The sequence below is a fragment of the Rhinolophus sinicus genome, chromosome 16 (genome assembly GCF_057876585.1).
Source record: "Rhinolophus sinicus isolate RSI-liver-muscle chromosome 16, RSI-T2T, whole genome shotgun sequence".
NCBI classification, from domain to species: Eukaryota; Metazoa; Chordata; class Mammalia; order Chiroptera; family Rhinolophidae; genus Rhinolophus; species Rhinolophus sinicus.
In genome coordinates this window covers 10,634,218-10,654,495 of record NC_142516.1, presented here as the reverse complement: position 1 = coordinate 10,654,495, position 20,278 = coordinate 10,634,218, and the positions used below count along the sequence as shown (strand labels likewise).

The 20,278-nt window shown below is 38.2% G+C and overlaps 1 protein-coding gene across 5 annotated transcripts in view; it reads right to left on the bottom strand.

Moving 5' to 3' along the window:
- The window catches only part of STRBP (spermatid perinuclear RNA binding protein), a 124,468-nt gene that overhangs the window by 33,661 nt on the left and 70,529 nt on the right, over nucleotides 1–20,278 (bottom strand). For all 5 annotated transcript variants that reach the window (XM_019728513.3, XM_019728515.3, XM_019728516.3 and 2 more), the window contains exons 5-10: nucleotides 16,952–17,096; nucleotides 9,471–9,562; nucleotides 8,864–8,959; nucleotides 7,652–7,763; nucleotides 6,903–7,000; nucleotides 6,582–6,693 (exon numbers count right to left, since the gene is read on the bottom strand). In XM_019728513.3, coding sequence (XP_019584072.1) covers nucleotides 6,582–6,693; nucleotides 6,903–7,000; nucleotides 7,652–7,763; nucleotides 8,864–8,959; nucleotides 9,471–9,562; nucleotides 16,952–17,096 — 655 coding nt within the window. The remainder of the gene's footprint in view (nucleotides 1–6,581; nucleotides 6,694–6,902; nucleotides 7,001–7,651; nucleotides 7,764–8,863; nucleotides 8,960–9,470; nucleotides 9,563–16,951; nucleotides 17,097–20,278) is intronic.

The following is a 20,278-nucleotide window of genomic DNA, read 5'->3' as shown; positions in this document are numbered from 1 at the left end:
GCGGGCATGGTCAAAGCGGCCAGGAGCCAAGTCATAGCCCTCTGCCAAGTCAGACTCCTCCTTGCATGACGGAAACTGGGGCCCCTGTGAATTTCCCCGAAAAGGCAGCAGACCGCTGTTACGATAAACAACTCCGGATGCAGCCGCTTGCGCCCGATCTGCGCTGGCGGGGCCTGCCCAACTGCCACCTCACTCAGCCAACCCCCACCCCAAAAATCGCATATATGCCTCCCTCGCTCTGCCCTGGGCGCAACTTCACCGGCCCCATCTGTGGACCAGTGAACTTCGCCTGGAAGCGCAGAATAAAGCACTCACCTTTCTCAATCTGCCTGACTCTTAGCTTCATTATCTCGCCGCAAGCCTTACAGTTTCTACAAAGTCAGTGCAGTTTCTGCCCTTGCCTGCACATATGCGCACTGAGTAGCACCACAAGCCCTGTGTCCAGTTCTCCTGAGTCTTAGGGCACTTCTTCCGCGCGCGTGCGTGAGTGTGTGTGGCGGGCCGGCAGGAGATTTCTGAGCTGCTGAAAGCCCAGAGCTGTGTCTGCCGCCTACTGCTGATCCCTGGGAGTGCCTCTGCAGTTGTAATTGCCCTGCCCTAGGCAGGCCAGAAAGGGTGGGGGCTGGGAATGGAAGGGTCTTCTCTCCCATCCCAGCCGTGTCACACTCTTCCCGCACGCCAGAAAAGCGGTTGGCTGGGGGTGGAGGAGACTGTCCTCTCCTAGCCCAGCAAAAATCACACTCTTCCCAGCCTCTTCCCTGGGTCAGAGCTGCACGCCAGTCTTCCCAGAGCCTGAGCACTAAGGCTCCTCTGTAATCTTACACTACTCCTCAGTTCAGGGGCCAGTTTAAGTCTCTGGAAGGGCGGGGGTAGGATTGGAAGAGTGGGGGGAGGGGCCCAGGTATGGAGCTTGTGTCCTTTGTCCGACCTACGGCCCAACTGGCTGCCCCCTCGGCAGGAGAGATCAGCTGTGGGACGCAGGGAAAGAGCCCACCTCCTGGTTTTTGTGTTCTCTGTTCCCTCCTGGGATCCCCTGCGTCTCTGCAGCTGCAGATGCCAGCGGCATTTCCACCGCTGCAGATGCGGGCTGCGTCTCCACTCCGCTCCCTTCACTCTTCCCCTGCTCGCCCAATTTGCCCACCTTCAAGTAATCCTTGCATGAGTCTCTTAGCTGTTCTGCGTGATGAGCAGAGTCCTTTTCAAAAGGTGATTTTTTAAAAAAGACTAATAAAATGGATAAACCTCTAGTGAGAGGTACAAAGTGGAGGTACAAAGTATAAAAAAGGACATCACTACAGATACTGCAGACAATAAAAAGATGATTTATAATATTATATAAGTTTAGAAAACTACTTTTAAATTTAGATGAAATAAATTCCTAGATAGTCACAATTTACCAAAACTCTCATAAGAGGATAACAGTCTTATGCCTATTAAGTAAATCAGATGCATAATTTAAAATCTTCCCACAAAGAAAACCATATGCCCAAATGGCTTCACTGATAAATTCTTCCCAACCTTTAAGAAAGAAATTAACATCAATCTTACACAGACTCTTCCAAAGAACAAAAAGAGAAGGGACACTTTCTAACTCCCTTTACAAGGCCAGCATAACCTGAGAGGCAAAATTTGACCAAACATTACAACAAATGACATTTGCCAACAACTGCTGGCCAATCTCACACACAAATAACTGTGTTTGTGTGAAATGCTCACAAAAACCTATGCAAAATTGATCATACCAGCTTTATTTGTGATAGCCCAAAACCAGAAACAAAATGTCCTAAAACAGGTGCACAGTTAAACAAACTAGCTCATCCATGCCACAGAATACTGTACTCAGCAATAGAAAGGAATGAACTATTGACACATACAACATGGATGGGCCACAAGGGCAGTATACTGGGGGTGGGAAGAGAGATCTCAAAAGATCACATACTATGTAATTCCTTGAAATGACAAAAGTAGAGATAAATTAGTGATTTCCAGGGTTTAGAAATAGTTAAGAGGAAAGGAGTCAGTATGACTATAAAAGGGGCAGCATGTGGAAGATATTTGTGGTGATGGAATAATTCTGTATCTTGACTGCAGCGATGGTTACACAAATCTACACATGTGATAAAACAGCATAAAACATATACATACACATGGTATCAATGTCAATTTCCTGTTTGTGACAGAGAACCCAAATATCCTCCAAAAGTAGAATGGATTAGTTGTAGTATATTTATAATGGGTACTTTACAGCTATTAAAAGAAACTATAGCTATATGCAGCAACATAAATGTATCCCAAATAATGCTGGACAGAGAGAAGCCAGTCACAAAAGACTAAACTCAGTACCATTCCATTTCTATAAAGTTCGAGACGATGTCAAATTAAATTGTTTAGGAAAGCATACACAGGAGGGAAAACTATAAAGACAATCAAGGAAATGATTATCAAAAAGTCAGGAATGATAGTTCATGGGGCAGGGAGGTGATGTGGAGAGATAAATACGAGGTGTGATCAAACAATACAGTGAATGTTTAAATTTAAAAAATTTTATTACAGTAAAAGACACATTGCAATTAATCCCCCTCAAAATACTCTCCCCCTAGCTTTGAACACACTTATCCTATCATTCTTGCCACTTTCTGAAGCAGTTCTGGAAGTCCTCTTTTGTGAGCACCTTTAGTTGTACTCTCATGGCTGACTCAGTGTCCTGAATTGATTCAAAACATTTACCTTTCATGGTCATTTGGTCATTTTGACTTTGGGGAAGAGCCAGAAGTCACATGGTGCCAGATCTGCTGAATAAGGTGGATTAGGACACACTGTCATGTTTTTATTTGAGAGAATTGTTGTACCAGAAGCGATGTGTGACATGGAGCCTTTCTGTTGTGATCACAAAATACAGTGCATGCTGCTGCCGAGTGCCATCCCATGGAAAGGCAGGGATCTTCAGTATAGGAAGTGGCACGTCGAACCTTAGTAAGAATGTGTGACAAGTTTCAACTTGTTCGGTGCAGTCAGTCGGGTGTGAGCGACGGTTGACAGAAGGTGTGTTTTAAAGCGTGCTGTAAATCATCCTCCATCATGACAACGCTCCATGTCACACAATGCTTCTCGTATATGGCAGTTTCTGTCAAATAAAAACATTACGGTGTGTCCTCGTCCTCCTTATTCACCACATCTGGCACCGTGCAACTTCTGGCTCTTCCCCAAAGTCAAAATGATCATGAAAGGTAAGCATTTTGAATTGATTCAGGACATCGAGGCAGCCACGACAGCACAACTAAAGATACTCATGAAAGAGGATTTCCAGAAGTGCTTCAGAAAGTGGCAAGAACGAGGGGATAAGTATGTTTGAAGTGAAGGAGAGTATTTTGAGAGGCATTAATGGCAATGTGTCTTTTACAGTAATAAATTTTTTAACATTCCCGTATTTTTTTAATCATACCTTGGTGGTATGGCTTGAGAAGCTGACAATGTTTCTTAACCAGGGTGGTGACTATATGGAATTTTTAAATTATTTTTAATGGTACACTTTATACTTTCTATGTATGTGCTATATCTCATAACAAAATAAATATGGGAGAAAAAAGTGTTCATCTGTGTCAAATGTTGCTGAAAAGTTGGCTAAGATGAAGACTGAAAACTACCCACTGAATGTAGTAACATGAAGGTCACAAGAAACTGGTAGAGTGATAAGGAAGAACGACTGAACAGAGTAAGTTTAAAAGAAAATGAGACCACTCATTTTCTTTTAAATGGGCCACTCTTTCCAAAAGTTCTGCTATAAAGGGGAGCAAAGAAATGAGACTCTGTTGGCGGAGCTGCAGAATCAAGGGTGGGTTTGGTTTTGTCTGTCAAATGGCAGATATTACAGCAGGATTTTCTGCTGATGAGAATGATCCACTAGAAAAGGAAGAATCGCTGCTGGTGAGAAAAGAGAGAGTTGCTGGAATAATGTCTGTTTGTAGGCAAAGTGGAAAGTGATATATTGGACAAGTAGAAAGGCTGGACTTAAGAGCCCAGACAGTTTATCAATAGTCAAGGGCGGGAAGGCAAAGTACATGAGTACTTTGAGCAAACAAGGTCGTCAGGTGAGAATGAGGAATTGGAAAAGGAAGTATGAAATGAGAGAAGATGTGAAAGTTATCTAGGAAAATTGGAGCACTCTAGAACTTACCGGAGAACTGCCAGACAACATAAATCGTCTACTTAAGATTAATGTCCAACACTCAAAGGGAAAACAGTCAAGATGACTGTATATTTTTTTCTCCAACGATGTTCAACAACCTGATATAGGCACAGAGTTAGATTTCAACCAGAGTTAGAATTCTACAGGGAAGAGAGAATCAAGTGAAAGTATCTACTAGGGAGTGATCATAATGGTGGATTATGAACTATAAGCAGAAAGGACAGAAGTGAGAACATGAGGGTGGTGAAGGACTGTCAAGAGTTAATGGAATAAAGGGTGAGGTTCAAGAATTGGAGTAGGGGTACTAGACACAACGATGACAGGAGGTGACTGGAAAGTGGGACTCCTGAAAATGAGATTACAGAGAAAATACAGGTACAGTTATTGAAGACAAGGTCTAGGGTATGTCCACAGAATGGGTAACTGAGGCAAGGTAGAAGACAAAATATTTACGGGAGAGGAAGTCAAGGAATGAAGAAGTCAGAGTTTTGAAAAAAGTTATCTGAATGCACATTGACATCACTGAGAATCGCAAGAACAAAGTTTAAATGCCACTGTGAGGAGCTGGGTGCTAAAAACAGGAAACAATGAATGTAGTGAGGGTAGGAGGCAATGGCCTTGGTTCCCTCATCTGACAGCCAAGGCACAGAAGAGCTAAGTGACTTGCCCAGGTCGTGCAGCTAGTGACTGATAGGACTTGAATGGAACACCAACAGCCTGGCTCTAGTTTAAGCTATAACGTGACAGACCAGCAGCTCACAAACTTTTGAGAAAGACCTTTAAAGTTAAAAACAAAAAAAGTCTAAGCCACACAACAGTAGATGTACTTTTACTACCTAGTAAAAGAAAAACTACAAAACCAAAAGAGCTACTATGAATTGAGTGATTGAAACAAAATTTTCCATTTCTAATCTTAAGAATCTCTGTATATTTGAATTTTCTATTCCATCACTCAGTCCACAGACAGTGCTTAATGCCAAATGGCTATGTGAATCCCTTTCAAAAATTATTCACTGCCATATGAACACTCTCTTGAAGAAAATGGCTTCCATTCCACAAATATTTATTAAGCATTGATTTGTAATAACAATATGGCAGGATCTGAAGGATTCTTTACCCCTGAAGAGTTTACAGTGTACAGCAGTGATTCTCAAGCTTTTTAAGCCCTTTTTACCCTCTTAAAAAATTACTGAGCACCCAAAGAGCTTTGTTTTGTGGGTAATATCTATCAGTATTGGGCATATTAGAAATTAAAACAAAAATTTTTAATATAAGAAGATACAAAATAAACATTTCATTAGCCATCAGGGTGATGATGCCATCACATGTCATATGTAGCCTCTGGAAATCTGCACACCCATGAAAGAAAGAAGGAGTGGAAAAGGCCCCCCCAAAAAATGCTTTAGTATTATGAAACGGTTCTGATCTTGTGAACTCCCTGAAACACCTTTAGATCCATTGAAATTCTGTTGTCTAAATAAATACATTGGACCAATGCACTATTTTTGTCATGTAAAAATTATCAGAATAATAGCAGGTATTACTGGTGGGAGGTGGGTTGGGTGAAGAGTAACTGCCCACCGTGTAGGATAACAGGAGATAAGGACGGGGGGTGGGGGAATGAGGTTTGTGGCATAATGAGGAGAGTTAGTGAATTCATATTTGAGTCTGCTGCATTCCAGGCACTGAGTTGGGCACTTTAATCTGACAACACATCCCTAGCAGAGAGAGAAACTAATCGCTCAAGGTCAAAAGTTAGTAAATAGTGGGGCTACGACTGGAATCCAGGTCTTGCTGATCCCAAAGCCTGTGCTCATTCTGCTGAAACTCTAGGTTCAGACAGACTAGTACAAATGAAAAATAGTCCTGAATTTTCCAATATACTTTCTCTTCCTTTATATTTTTGTTTTCTCTTTCTTGGTATATAACACTTCCAAGCACAGTGATAAGGTCTCTCAGAGCTTATGGCTTATGTCTTCTCTTAGACCATGGGTTCTCAAAGTATGGTCCCTACATCTATGCACTAAAGGAATCTGGCCTACACAGCCAAATTAGCGAGTTCATCGCTAATAAGAAGAAATAACAGCAAGCTGATGTCACTGATGGGACAGAGAAGAAAGTAAGAAAGAGAAGCAATGAACTTTCTTATACATGACTTGGATTAATAATTTTTTAAACATTGGGGTAAAATTGACAGACAACATACTATTATGTTCAGGTATACAACGCGATAGAATATTTATGTGTTGTGAAATGATCACCACAATAAGTCCAGTTAACATTGTTAATAAGTTAATAGTTAGTAAGTTAACAAGTTCCTTCAGCTCTAACAAGAGATGCATACCATGACCATCTCCACCACTGCCCACTCACCTGAAGAAACTTTCACACTCACCTTCTTTATCAGTAACTGACCAGGAGTATTTCTGAAAAGGCTTACTAGATGGAAGGGGATCCATCTCCAGCACTTTATAAATCTGGCCAAAGGCTGATAGCCTGAGTGCATGCTGAAGAACAAAAGATTATACTTATTCAAATTTCAACAGCCATTCATAAAACCCTTCGAACATCTAGCTAAAGACATTCATTAACTGCTAATATTATGATGGCAAAAGTCCCTAACAACAGGCAAGAACAAAGTATTTAAATAGAACAATTCCGAAACTAAAGAGATGATACCCCTCTAACAGAGCACAGCGACAGCCCCATTTCCTACCTGTGCACTGTGGGTAATGTCCTCCTTTTGCTGGATGGTCATATAGCTCAAAGCATCTGTTGGGTCTCGTTCACAAGGATCATGAAGACCAGGACCCCCTTTGGCAAAAGAAAAACACAAGTACCATTTAGAACTGAGTTTAGAATTCAATAAACTAACACAAAAAAGAGACAAAGAGAGAGAAGAACAAAGAGAAAAAAAACTGAGGAACTATGTTTGCTAATTAAATGGAATAAAAAGGACACTTTCTCGTTCTCAATATGTTAGCACTTAAATGTCCTCATTTCACTGGAAGTCACGTGTATATCTAAGGTCAAAACTGGGTCTTAATCTGAGAATTTAGAAACAGCCTGATAAACCATCCCAAATCTTTAAAGGGATTACATATGGAAAATAAGACCAAATTTAATTTTTCCAAATTAAACACAGACTGCAAATAGAATGAACTTCATACATTTTAACCAAACATCTATGTTTTCAAATTTGGAGCTCTAGGTAAAGCAAATTCACAGCAGACACAATATCTTATTAGTACCTTTATGTTAGTCTATATAAAACATAAATTACAATTACTGAATGTTTTATAGCACTTTTCTAACATTCAAAACATCCGAGTTGCTAAATTTCCAAGCAAAACAACTCCTACACATTATTTTCCTGTGTGGAGAACAAATTTAGCACATATTTAAGAAAATAAACCAAAGTGAAATTGTTCTGATTTTTCTGCCTCCAGAGTTTGAAACCCTTACCAGGAAGTAGTATTCCAGATGCCAAACACTCCATTACTCGTCGCAAGGCCTCCCCAGCGCCCAAAGGTCTATTACAAGTACCTATAGACTTTTCACATATAAGCTCTAGTGGCTAGAAGATATTAAATTACAAATTAGTACATGCATCAGTGTTAAAAGGATTCCAGTTAAATGTGAGCTGACATTTCTATCTACAATGAAGGCCAAAAGGGTGAAAGTCAATTTAATATTTAGGGCTCAATTAACCTCTCCCCTATGATTATCAACTTTTACCCCAGATAGAGTTTTTAAATCAATCATTTTTGAGATAATATATTCAGAAGATATGTTGCTACAAAAACGTCATTTTCAGTTAACCTGAAAGGATCACTTAAGGAATTGTGGTCATCTAATTAACAAAAATTTAACAAGCCTTTATATAAGTTAGTAATAGCTAATAACTAATCAATGTTCAAACCCAGCCCACCTATCTCCTACTTAACCTAGGAAGCACTCAAACCACAGTAAGACTTCATTTCAGAAAGCCTGCCCCAAGTACTACAATTAGAATGAGAAGGACCAAATCTCCATATTTAATAAACTAAAAAGTGATGACACTGTATGAAAGTAATAACTGCTAGATTAATTTAAAATGACCCTTTACAACTTTATTTGTTTTATAATGTTCTTAATTGTGGTCTTGATTGGGTCAGGAATAATAATTTCCAATATACATTATAAACTATGTCCATAATCAGTTTAGGTGTACTGTTTGCCTGACTTTAATTACTAACATAAATTTATTTTTAAGTGTCTACACTCAAATAGGAAGAAAAAGCCAGTATGGGAGCCTTATACCAGCATGTCAGGTAATTTTCATTTTAAATGGGAGTAGCACTGAAACAGAAACGCGCCAGTCAGGGAGGCTTTCGTGAGCAGTAGGTGAACAGTGCAGAGTAAAGTGCAGGAAGGCGTTCACTTCTAACAGGTAGAGAACCTTTTTGTCGGGAAAAAATATCTCAGGCTCTGTAACATGAATATGATAAGGTAGAACAGACACATTATATCCATAAAGAAGAATTCATATAAAAAGATGCATAGTTTTTTCCCAGAACAAAAATAGGTAAAAGCACACCTTATCTCACTCAGAATATAGCCATTTCACAGACAAATGTAATTTCTATAAAATTTCCTGACTATAGCTTCAGAATTTAAACTGTATTAAGTACTTACCCATCCTTTTAACGGTGCCCATGTGGGGACTCTGTTGCACAAATCACGCAGAATACGAAGGACAATTACACATGACTTTAGTCCATTTGCCCTTGCCTAAAATAAACAAAATGGTTCCAATATCCCTGTTGAAATCCATTCTTCATGTTAAGCACACTGATCATGGATAGTCTCTTTAAAATGAATACTAATTAGCCAGTCATTCATCAGTTGTCAAACAAACTAAAATATCAAGTTATTAAAAATAGTAAAGAGAGGCAGATTTTAAAGTAAATGAAGCACGTTATTAAAACTGATTTTATAGCCTTGTGACAACCTCATTCTGGGCAACTACCTTAACGTTTAACTTTTCTCGCCCATGTTTGTATTTTATAAGCCATCATTTGAAATTCAGAGCACTAAGCCAAAAAAGATTCTATGATAATTAAATGTTGACTATAGTAGAAGCTATCCTAGGCACTTTACCTAAATTAACTCCTGTACTCCTACAATAACCCTGTAAGGTAGAGCATGCCCCCATTTTATACATTACACAGAAACCATTAAGTGGCAGGTGTGAAACCTGCACAAGTCTACAGTAACAGTAAGAAAATAACAAAGAGCTAACCTGAAACCACTTGGCATGTCGCAGAGACGCCAAGGCATTCAGGCATTTCTGCCTGTCCAATAAGTCCGGAGGGTCTTTCATCGCAACCTTTTCTAATGGGAAAAGGAGAGACAGACAGACACAATTTGACCAAGGGGTTCCTGTCAAATTATCAAATAATAAGAATAAAAAGAAGAGCAGCATCTGAGCAAACTAATAAGACTCCCAAAAGACTTCATGATTTGGCTTTGTTGCTTTTTTAAAAAGGCATTCGTTTAGTAAACAAATCAATGACCACTGCTACAGACAATCTGGGATCTTATTAAGCATGCATATAAGTCCAAAGGCACAAAATAGGTACATGGCACTTTTTCCTTTGGCAGGGTGCAAAAAGTGGAAATCTGGCACCAATAGCAATAATAACTATTCTTTACAGAAGGTATCTTAATCACCGATCAATTCTTAAGGAAAACTGGGCTCTTTTACATAATCAGTTTGAGATATACCAAGAATACACTGAATATGGCAATTTTATTTTTTTTATAATTAAATAAACTCATCCAACAAGATAACCATTAACAGAAACTTCACCCCACGGATGAGAACTCTTCAAGGGTCACCTTGCAGTTCTCTCATATTTATTTTCCAAACCAAAATTATTAAAATCACAAATATGAAATACATTGAAATACATTTCAAGTTTTATATACCTTAAAAAAAATAAAAAAAATAAAAAGACAGCAGATAATACTATTTAATTACGGTGGCACCTCGGTTTTTTAATGTAATCCGTTCCGGAAGACCGTTTTGAGTTCTGAAACATTCGAAAACTGAGGCACGGTTTTCCCACAGAAAGTAATGCAAAATGGATTAATCCATTCCAGACCTTTAAAATCAACTCCTAAAACTGCAAATTTAGCATGAATTTTACTATCTAATGATACCATAGATCCATAAAATTTACAGCGTTCATAAACTGAAATGTTCGTCAACGGAGATGTTCAAAAACCAAGGTACCACTATACACCTATTTGACTTGCCTTAACATTCAAAAGTTGGATTAGATGGCCCAAAGCAGCAAAATTAAGAATTCAAACATTGATAATGAAAAATATCCATATTTGAGAAGATGTCACATGGTACTGTATCCAAGTGTAGAGAGCCAAATTTATTTCCTCTAAGCTATTAGGAAGTGGGTTTTTTATTTTGAAGACTTGGTGCATTATTTAAATGCATAAAACATATACAAATGTTTCTTGGGGAGTAAATTCTTTGTCTAATCCAATTAAGTCAAATTCGCCATTCTTTTTTAAGATAGATATAGAAGAGTCCACCAACCCCTCTTCCTAGTATAATCATGATCATCAGATTTGGCAGTATGTTTGTGTGGGCTAATTGATACAATGAAAATATTTTTAAATAAGAGAAAAGGTAACTGATACTTTTTAGTTTCCTCATTTACTACTCCATTCTACTGTGGCAAATTTACTGTATATTCTAAGTGACAGATTGCCATTAACTAAAACTGAAGGCAAAATGCCTAACAGAAAACAAATCCATCAGAGGAAGAATTGGGGTTCTCTTTAGTGGCTGCAACACTCTGAAGGCTGAAGTGCTACACACTTATTTTCTGACCAAGTGAGCTTACACCAGATATTTGCATTGCTTCACATTAACCTCTGCTAACAAATGCACAACATAAGGTCTCATTTCACTACCCCCTTTTACTCATAAAATGAGAAGCCTCAAAAAGAATGATTAATGTGAATTTATTTATAAACATGAAAAAATACTCTATGGGTATTCACTTCATAGGTGATTTGGTTCCTGGACTTCCTCAATTCTGTCTTTACAATGACACGAAACATACAACTAACTCACTTTAATGTTTTTATGTCAAAATGTTTATCTGTAGTCAATACAAGCATCTGTGTAAAGCTCACATACCAGATACAACAAACAATTATAAGTAAACGATTAGAACCTCTTAAAAGTTAGACATGAACAAAAGTTGACTGACTGCTGAGTAAAGTAATCCCCAAAAAAAGGTATGGGCTGCACTTCTTTCTTTTCTTTTTTTTTAATTTCAGTCTTTTAGTTAAGGGTAAGGCAAGCTCAGTTTTATTCTAGCATCTTACCAACTAGGAGTGTCAGGAAGAGGGGGGCAATGGAACAGAGGAGTGAGACAGAGGAGGTTTGGATAGGAAAAGACAAGGCAAACCAAGACTCTTTTGCAACTTTATGGCACTTTCATCCAATGGCCAGAGCATGGAAATTAACACCTTGCGCTCCTCACAACACAGATATTTTTAAAACGGGACAATGGCAAAAATGTTTAGATAAATTCTGTCATCTCCAAAGTCAGATTATAACCACAAACTCCTATTTGAAAAACAACAGAAGCATCAGCTTGCTACAAACAGTCAACATTTGGAGGCAGTAGCTTCTACTAACAAGAGTTGGAAGGGACAGGCAGTGAACAGAAGACTTGTACCGATTTCCTCTTACATCACCATCAGAAAGGCCATGTTTCTTCATGCTCTGACAGTCAAAAGTCAAAATATCCAAAATGTTTCAATATTAATGAGGTGGGACTCAGCAAAGGAGATGTAATAATTCACCTCATTTCATCTTCTTCAAAGTTTCTTATTTTAAAACAATGTAGATTCATATGGCACTACAGTACTTCTTGTAATCCCTACTTCCCTTTTCCTTTATGTATTAATAATACACAGTTTTATATATTTTCATTCATTAAAAAAGTAAATTACTTAACATGACAGTCACAGAATTCCTGCTGGAAAAATTCTTGCTACTTCTCATAGCAAAATCTCAAGTTTAACATTTCTGTATGAACTTTAATGTAGGTGTTTCAATTTTGTGGGGGCACAAAGCTTTTCTGGTAAAAAGGCATCTTGGAGTCTTTAAATTAGAAACAGTGGAACTGTGAGCCATTTCATTTCTTCCTACAGTGGCCAGTAAAACAAATTTAAAAATAGCATGGGGGGTGGGCGTGGGGAGTGAGAAAAATGCCCAAAGCAAAGAAAGACAGCTTTTACAAATGTATTGCTCAGTAACCTGGCATCAGGGCATGAAGGTACATAAAACATTCTAAACAATGGAAGCACTGGAAAAGAAGTCTATTGTGCCTGACTTTGTTTATCTGGTTAGAGGTTAGATCAGTGACCAGAAACACAGTGTATAGACAGGAAATGTTGGTCAGTTTCTTTCAATTCCTTACATGCAAGCTAATTCTCTGGCTGTTAACAAAAACACCAGCCTGGACACGGGAGGAGAAAAGCCGAAACATGACTGTGACACAGGCGTTCCATGTCTGGAACCTGGGCTCTCCAAAGGTAAAACAACTGAGCGGGGTTATCATGAAGCCTCCCTGACAGTCTGGATGAAGCTAAGCTACTGAGTTCATGCTGACAGAATTTTCTGGTTAGCCTGACGATATCCTGGCAGCCCTTTCTCTCACTTCCTTGAGGCTTCATGGAAAGCAGACATTATGCTTCACGCCACCGTCTATGCAAATCATCAGGCCGCAATGTAAATGCAGCAGTCAGGGAGATCAGAGAGCAATGGCCTCCTAATTTACGGCAGAAATGACTTTTTTTTCAATGCCTCAGCAGTGAGCCACCGGAAAGATATGGCTGAAGGTTTGCCCTGGATAGTGAGTGCAGGTGTAGGGAAAGCAGAAGAGAAGGCCTGCAGCATCGTCATAATCCCCGCTGTGACCTCCACTGAGAATGTATGCAACGCCTTCACCAGCAGGACTCACGCCAGTGAACTTGTGTCAAGACGCATCACAAGTTTGCACTGACAGCAACCCCTGAAAATCTCACCGATACCAAGGGCAGAGGCTGTCTGAGCCTAAGCCACAAGAGTCTCTAGTTTCCCTATCTACCTGGTTTCAAACTGCATTGTAAATATGATAAACAGTTGATTATCCCCCTCATAGCAAACATACTCCTGGTTCAGAACCACACCACCTAAAGCAGCTGAGGCCGTGTGATGCTCAGAAGAACTCAGCTAAGCCGATCCCACACTCGTGCGACACAGCAATGGGAGCGTGGACAGCACAGACGACTGAAGGAGATGGGTAAATGGGATCCTTTCCTCCTTTATGAAAAAGGCAGTTACCTACCTCACAGGCAGTTTTGAGGCTTAAAGGAAATAATATTATGAGAAACAACAGTAAGGTAAATAAAACAGTAAGTTATAAAATACCTTAACAGAGCTTGAGTTCTGAGATGCCCATTGTTAATGCTTCTTACACACTGAACCGTCCCATTTAATCAAATAATATGCTGGCTATCAAAATTTATTTAACAGATTTTTTCCCCATTACCTACTATGTATTAGGCACCATTCCAAGTGCCAGGGGAAAAGGATACCTGCCCTCAATGAACAATAAGCTATATAGGAAACCAGCCCATTGTTAGCACTACAGCAAATACAGAATACTGGTTCCAACACCACACTTCAGCGGGTGTTTCAGTTCAGTTCTTCAGGCCTCGCGCGTACACATTATTCTCACTGTGAACTCAAGGCGTTTGAGGAGGTGAGTTTGCACTGTGCATCTTTTCCATAAGCTGAGTAACTATCACTACATTGGGCTGGGTATTGTACAAGCCACATTACATAAACCCTCTCATTTAATCTCAAACAACTTCCTCAAATATTTATTATCCACATTTTAAGATGAAAAACCCGTCCACGGTCACAGAGCAATAGTAACTAATGGAATTAAGAATTAAGCAGCTGACTGCCAGGCACCAAGGTCCGTGCTTTTTCTCCTGTGCCTTCTTCAGCAGGAAGCATGTAGTAATGTGGAAGGGTTATTCTCCAGGGCCTTCAGGTAAAGGGTTAGAATATGGAAAGACAACTGATGGCACAGGAGGAACCTTGCCTATGAAACAGTAAACAACACCAAAGAGACTCACTATGTACTCTGGCCAATGAAAGCATCAACAGTGATTTGAAATGAGCCCTTAGAGCCACTCCTGCAGAGAACCCTGAGGAGACAGTGGGTGCTCCCACCTGCCCGTGCTCCAGTTCTGTTTTTTCCCTTTTTCAGATTTTACCAAAATATGTGGCAAGTAAACAAGGAAGAGAAAGATGTGTGATATATACATACATAGTGAATAGTCTGTCTGTTTTGTGGGGAGGGGAGAAGTTGAGATTCCACAGAAGAACATCTCCTTGAAAAAAGTTACCATGTATTTCTGTAACTTTGAGAAAGAAAACAAGTGGAGATATTCTTTAAAGGGATCTCTCCCAGTCTTAGAAATTCCCGGAACCCTAATGTATCTTGTGCTTTCACCCCGTGCAGCTGAAAAGGACTGAGTCAAGGGGGGAGACACCATCCTGTTAGTGTGAGGAAACAAGCCCTACAGAACTGTACGGCCCAGGTCTCACTCAGCTATGCTGGATCCTCCAACTTGCCCAGGAATACGCAGAACTGTTAGTGCATATCAAAAAACTGTCTTTGACAAGCCCAGGTTCAGACAAAATGAGCTAACAAGTGAGTCTACAGCCTGGGAGGTTAAGGACAATGGCAAAGCAAATCTTTGTGCCATTCAAAAGGAGAGGAAGTAAACATGTATAAAACATTAGATCCAAACTGATTCCTTCACCTTACCTGATCCCACACAATGCTGAAGAGGTCTTGGGGTCCTTTAGTAACCCAAACATCTTGAACAAACACTGGCTCTCCTACTTTACCACAAATTTCATTCTGTAATTAACTAGTCTTCTAGTAAGGATGCAATACACTAAGAATCTGTTTTCAGTCTCTCTGAACAGAAATTAAAGGTATAAAGGCAACAGACTAAGCTCGAGGGTGTCATTGAAAAACTGACAAAATCCCATATAAGTACTCAAAACCAAGGGGAAAAAGAACTCTAATGTTCTCTTAATACTTTCAAAGAAGTTAATGGAAAAGATGCCTACAGCTACAAGCAAACATATAATTAATCAATCTAGTCTTTGGCAACTTCAGTTTTTTTCTCGTCTCTTTATACTCAAATAATTTTTAATAATACCTGTAATTATACCTATGCTTAGAAATGGTTAGTTTTATACCAGGGGGCCAACTAGAACACAGCTTACCAGAATTAACAGAATTATCTTGATACTTCAGAAATCATTTTATAGTCCTACAGTTAATGGTGAACTGAACAGCTGTAAAGAAATTCAGCCCTTTAAGATTGGTTCTTCAGAAGTGTTGGAGATACTATATATAGCAAAAAGAAAAAAAGTACATGCATAAATCCAATAGATTGGATGAACTTTAATTTTAAACTATGACTCATAAATGTATCTAGTTTATATATTAGATTTGGTATAGGTAGGTGATTTTAGTTAACCCCCCCCAAAAAAAAATTGTAAGAGTCTACCACTGTTACTTTAAGAAGTACTACACGTCATGTTTGTCAAAATTTGGAAGTTCTAACATTACTGGTAAATATGTCTTCTTCTGCCTTTACCATCGACTTGAAATAAATTAAGAAACTGACCAATATTTCTTACTGCACTGGTATTTCAGGTAGGGGAGAAAGCAATGTGACTTGTTAAACATCTTGGGATGACAAACAGCAACAGGGAGACTCCACTGGTCCAGCCAGGCCACACTGCCTCTAAATTGTCATGACAGAGAGGGGCCAGTTGGTCAAAAGTCTGACATAGAAGAAATATCACATGGCAAGTTTCTAGGGACAGGACCGAGAGGTAGAAACAAGCCAACTTGACAGAATAAAAACATCAGAAAAAGAAGCCCAGTTCCATCATTACTTCTCAAAAGTGGACAGATTTCTCACTCTGTTTTTACAAGGACGACATTGCTATACAGGAATTCTTTTTAACTTCAGAAGAAAGTTAGTTTAAGGCATGATTCCCATATATACCATATTCAAAATGTTAACAGGATCACAAACCTCCTAGAAAAAAATTTACTTAAGATTATTTATTTTTCAAAAAATCAATTCCCCAGTTTTTATCTCTTACATTATAAAACATTAACACGTGGGCAATTAGGTAAAGTATAAATCTTATAAGGTTATATAGTTATTAGCAGTCAAGAGCAATGTACAAATGAAAAATTTGAAACAATTGAGTAAATTTGAAAACAATACTGTTTTGGACCATGTTTAATCCTCAAATCAGACCTAACACCAAACTACACAGAATAGGTTGAATGATACCGATAACAATGCAATACTAGACAAAGTAAAACAGAACACCAAAATAGTCTAAAAATCAGTTATGACCAATATTATAAGCACAGGTTTTTGAATTAACATATTTTATATTTCAAATGTATACATTTTTGCAAAATATAGTAATTTATGTAGAAACAAAGCTATTTAAAATACTGTGAGTGGCATAAAACAAATCCATAAAGCATAGTTAACATAGCATTCAAGAGAGGTCCTTTATGAATATAACAAACAAACATATATGTGTATATATATATATATATATTTATGTGTGTGTACCTCCATCCTTCTTCTCCAATTCGTCCCTAATTAGAGGGGAAGTAAGTATCACCTTCAAAGTTAGCGTGGGCTCTTTTGTATTCCGAATTATAATAGATGCCTCATCTACACATTGTTCCACTTGATATTTCTCTTCTGTGAGTTTCTGAAAGTCATCAAGATTTTAAAAACACCAAATTAGATTAAAATCTCAAAAAACTGTATGATCGTCCGTTAGTTTCCACATGTCATCAACTACTAGTAATACTGTGCCAAGAGAGTAGTTCTTTACTTTAGGGATAACATTTTTCTCTCCTCCCAACTTATCAGCAAATCCTCTTTCTCCATCCCTTAAAAAGCAACCACAATGTCAACTATCTATATACAATTATTAACAGTATTTAAATTCATTCTTCCTAATACTTGAAAGTAAAATACCAACAGAATCATTAAGTGATAAAGGGTAAATTACTGTTCTTTACATTATTACAGAGAATTATTATAGAAAAATAAATCGCTACGAATGCTCTCTAAACCAATGCCTTTTTGATAGGACAGCCTAAAAAGGAACTCTTACTCTGACTTACATATTTAAGACTATGTAGATTTTTACATAAGATTATATAATTTTTAAAGAGAATTAAGTAAGAATGAATAAAAAGAATCTCTGCATAGTCAGCAGCAAAAATATTAGTATAAACAACCTCCCTTCTCTAACGATAGGTCTCAGAGATCACTCCATGAGACCTAACATTGTGGGACAAAGTCATCTGACACCCAAAAGGAAACAGACATTGCTTCTTTCAACATACAGCCATACACCTAACTTAAGGGCCATCCTCAAAACAGTCACCAATTAGAATCTTATAAGTTATATTTAATATATTATTATGCATTAGCTATATAGTTTAGTAAGTTACCCAGGGCCTTTCTTGGTGGTGAGATTTAGTACCTCCTACCTGACATAAACAGCCGCATGGAAACATACGGGGTCTCTGTTCATCAGTGGGCCTTAAAGGAACTAAGGGCCATTTACAGAAAAATAACATTTTATCATTAAACATTTCAATTAATTCATTATCTGATTTTGAACAGAGGAATAAAATTCATTATCTGATTTTGAACAAAGGAAGCCAAGGAAGGGCAAGGCCACACCATGACTGGAAAAGACAGAACTAGAATATAGAGAAGCAGCAGCAGTCTGCTCACATTCATTCTGCCACTATCAGAGCATTCAAGATGTCCATCAGAATAGGAGTCAGACTAAAATGTTCAATTATGCATGCAGATCACCGAGACACATCTAAAGTAATAAACATGTGGTATGAGTTTGGGACTAAACTAATAACAAGTGATTTCGGGTTTTGGTCATCCTTCTCCTCTCTTGTTCAAGGAAGTTCTAAAATTGCCGTAGAAAAGAATATGTAGGGAAAAAGTATGAAACAAATCTCCATTAAGGTACTTAGATAACTGCAAGTTTTGATATGGCAAATGCTCAGAAAAAAAGATTTTTAACTCATAAGAAAATAAGATCATATATCAGAGATTGGTTTTCCACAAAAACACCAAGTAAACAAGGGGAAGCAGGGAACAAAGGTAGGAATCACCCTTAAAATGATTTTCTGAAATATTATTAGTAACAATGCTAATGTGTGTACTTGTACGTATATAAGTGGGCATATGTGTGAGTACCAGTATACAATTTAATCTGAAATGGGTGTACAATTACATCTCCATTTTATTTGGGTAGCTTTACCCAAATACCTACAGTAACGGATCTAACCATCACACAAAGCAGCTGATTTCACTGTTGGATAACTCTATGGGCTACATTAACTTGAAACACATTTCTCATAATTTCCATTATTGGTCATATGAGTTCAGGCCGCCTTTCCTTCTCCAAGAAAGCCCTTCAAAGACCTAAAGATATCTGTATCTTTAGTCTTCTCTAACCTAAAACCAGCCTCCTTAAATTTGAAATGGTTACACAGCCTGCACTCTCTCCTGTGTCCCTCCCTTGAATACTTGTTAGCTAGACAAGACCATTTTAAAACTGTGGTGCCCAGAAATAGACCTTCACTCAGGAGAGAAAAACTGCAGAATTCAGAATTGTGACCTGCACAGAGAAAGCTCTATTAATGCAGACTGAAGGTTGGCCCAATCTCCTGTATCTTTAATACCATAGAAACATGATAGACTTTCAGAATAAGAACTTCAATTTATTATGGCACCGGCTCTCGCCCTGACACATGAGGAATATCATCACTCTCATAAGAACCATGACTTACTAAAGGGAGTAGAAAGAGGGGTGAGATGGTTGAAAAAGCTGCTTAGATGTCCAACTGCTTGATTACTACTTTATTATAGATTTAAGAGTAACAATGTTCACTATAATAAAAGCAAAAGTGCAGATTAAATTTTAAAGCAATATATAAAATAATGGAAATGAGGAATTTTATTAACATTCTAATAACAAAAAGTACAGTTAGGCAGAAAACCATTACTGAGCTTTGTTTCTTAACGCTGTATTGTCCTCCATATTGCTTACCACTTTCTCTCTCCAAATGATCACAAAAGGATTTTTTAAAAACTTTAAATACATAAATTTAACCCTATGAATAACCAGAAACATTTCTTCATCAGAATTGAAAATGGAACTAGAATTCAGTCACTTAAAAATTTTTAAGTTCAGTCACTTAAAAAATCTTATCTTAGGGCGGTCAGATGGCTCAGTTGGTTAGAGTGCAAGCTCTGAACAAGAGGGTTGCCGGTTCGATTCCCACATGGGCCAGTGAGCTGTGCCCTCTACAACTAGATTGAAGATCACGAGCAGCCACTGAGCTTCTGCTGAGCTTCTGGAGGGGCCGGCAGATGGCTGTTGGTTAGAGAGCGAGCTCTCAACAACAAGGTTGCCAGTTCCATTCCCGCATGGGATGGTGGGCTGTGCCCCCTGCAACTAAAGACTGAAAATGGCTACTGGACTTGGAGCTGAGCTGTGCCCTCCACAACTAGATTGAAGGACAGCTGTTCCCCAATATTCCCCAATAAAAATTTTTTAAAAATAAATAAATGAAACCTAAAAAATAAAAAACCTTATCTTAAGATCTAAGGCAGATTGATAAACAGGTGCTCCAAAAATTAATATGTGTCAACAAGTAACACAAACTCTGACTGCCAAGAAAGCTAGATAAAATAATCAGGAAAATAGTTTGGAAGATCAATGAATATGAAAGAAAATGATCCACTAACAAAGCTAATTTAAAAAAATTTTTAATTCCTATTACTTGGGGGTAAAAGAGCCTTTTCAGAAGAAAAATAAATAAAAGAAACCAACAAAAGAAAAGATCA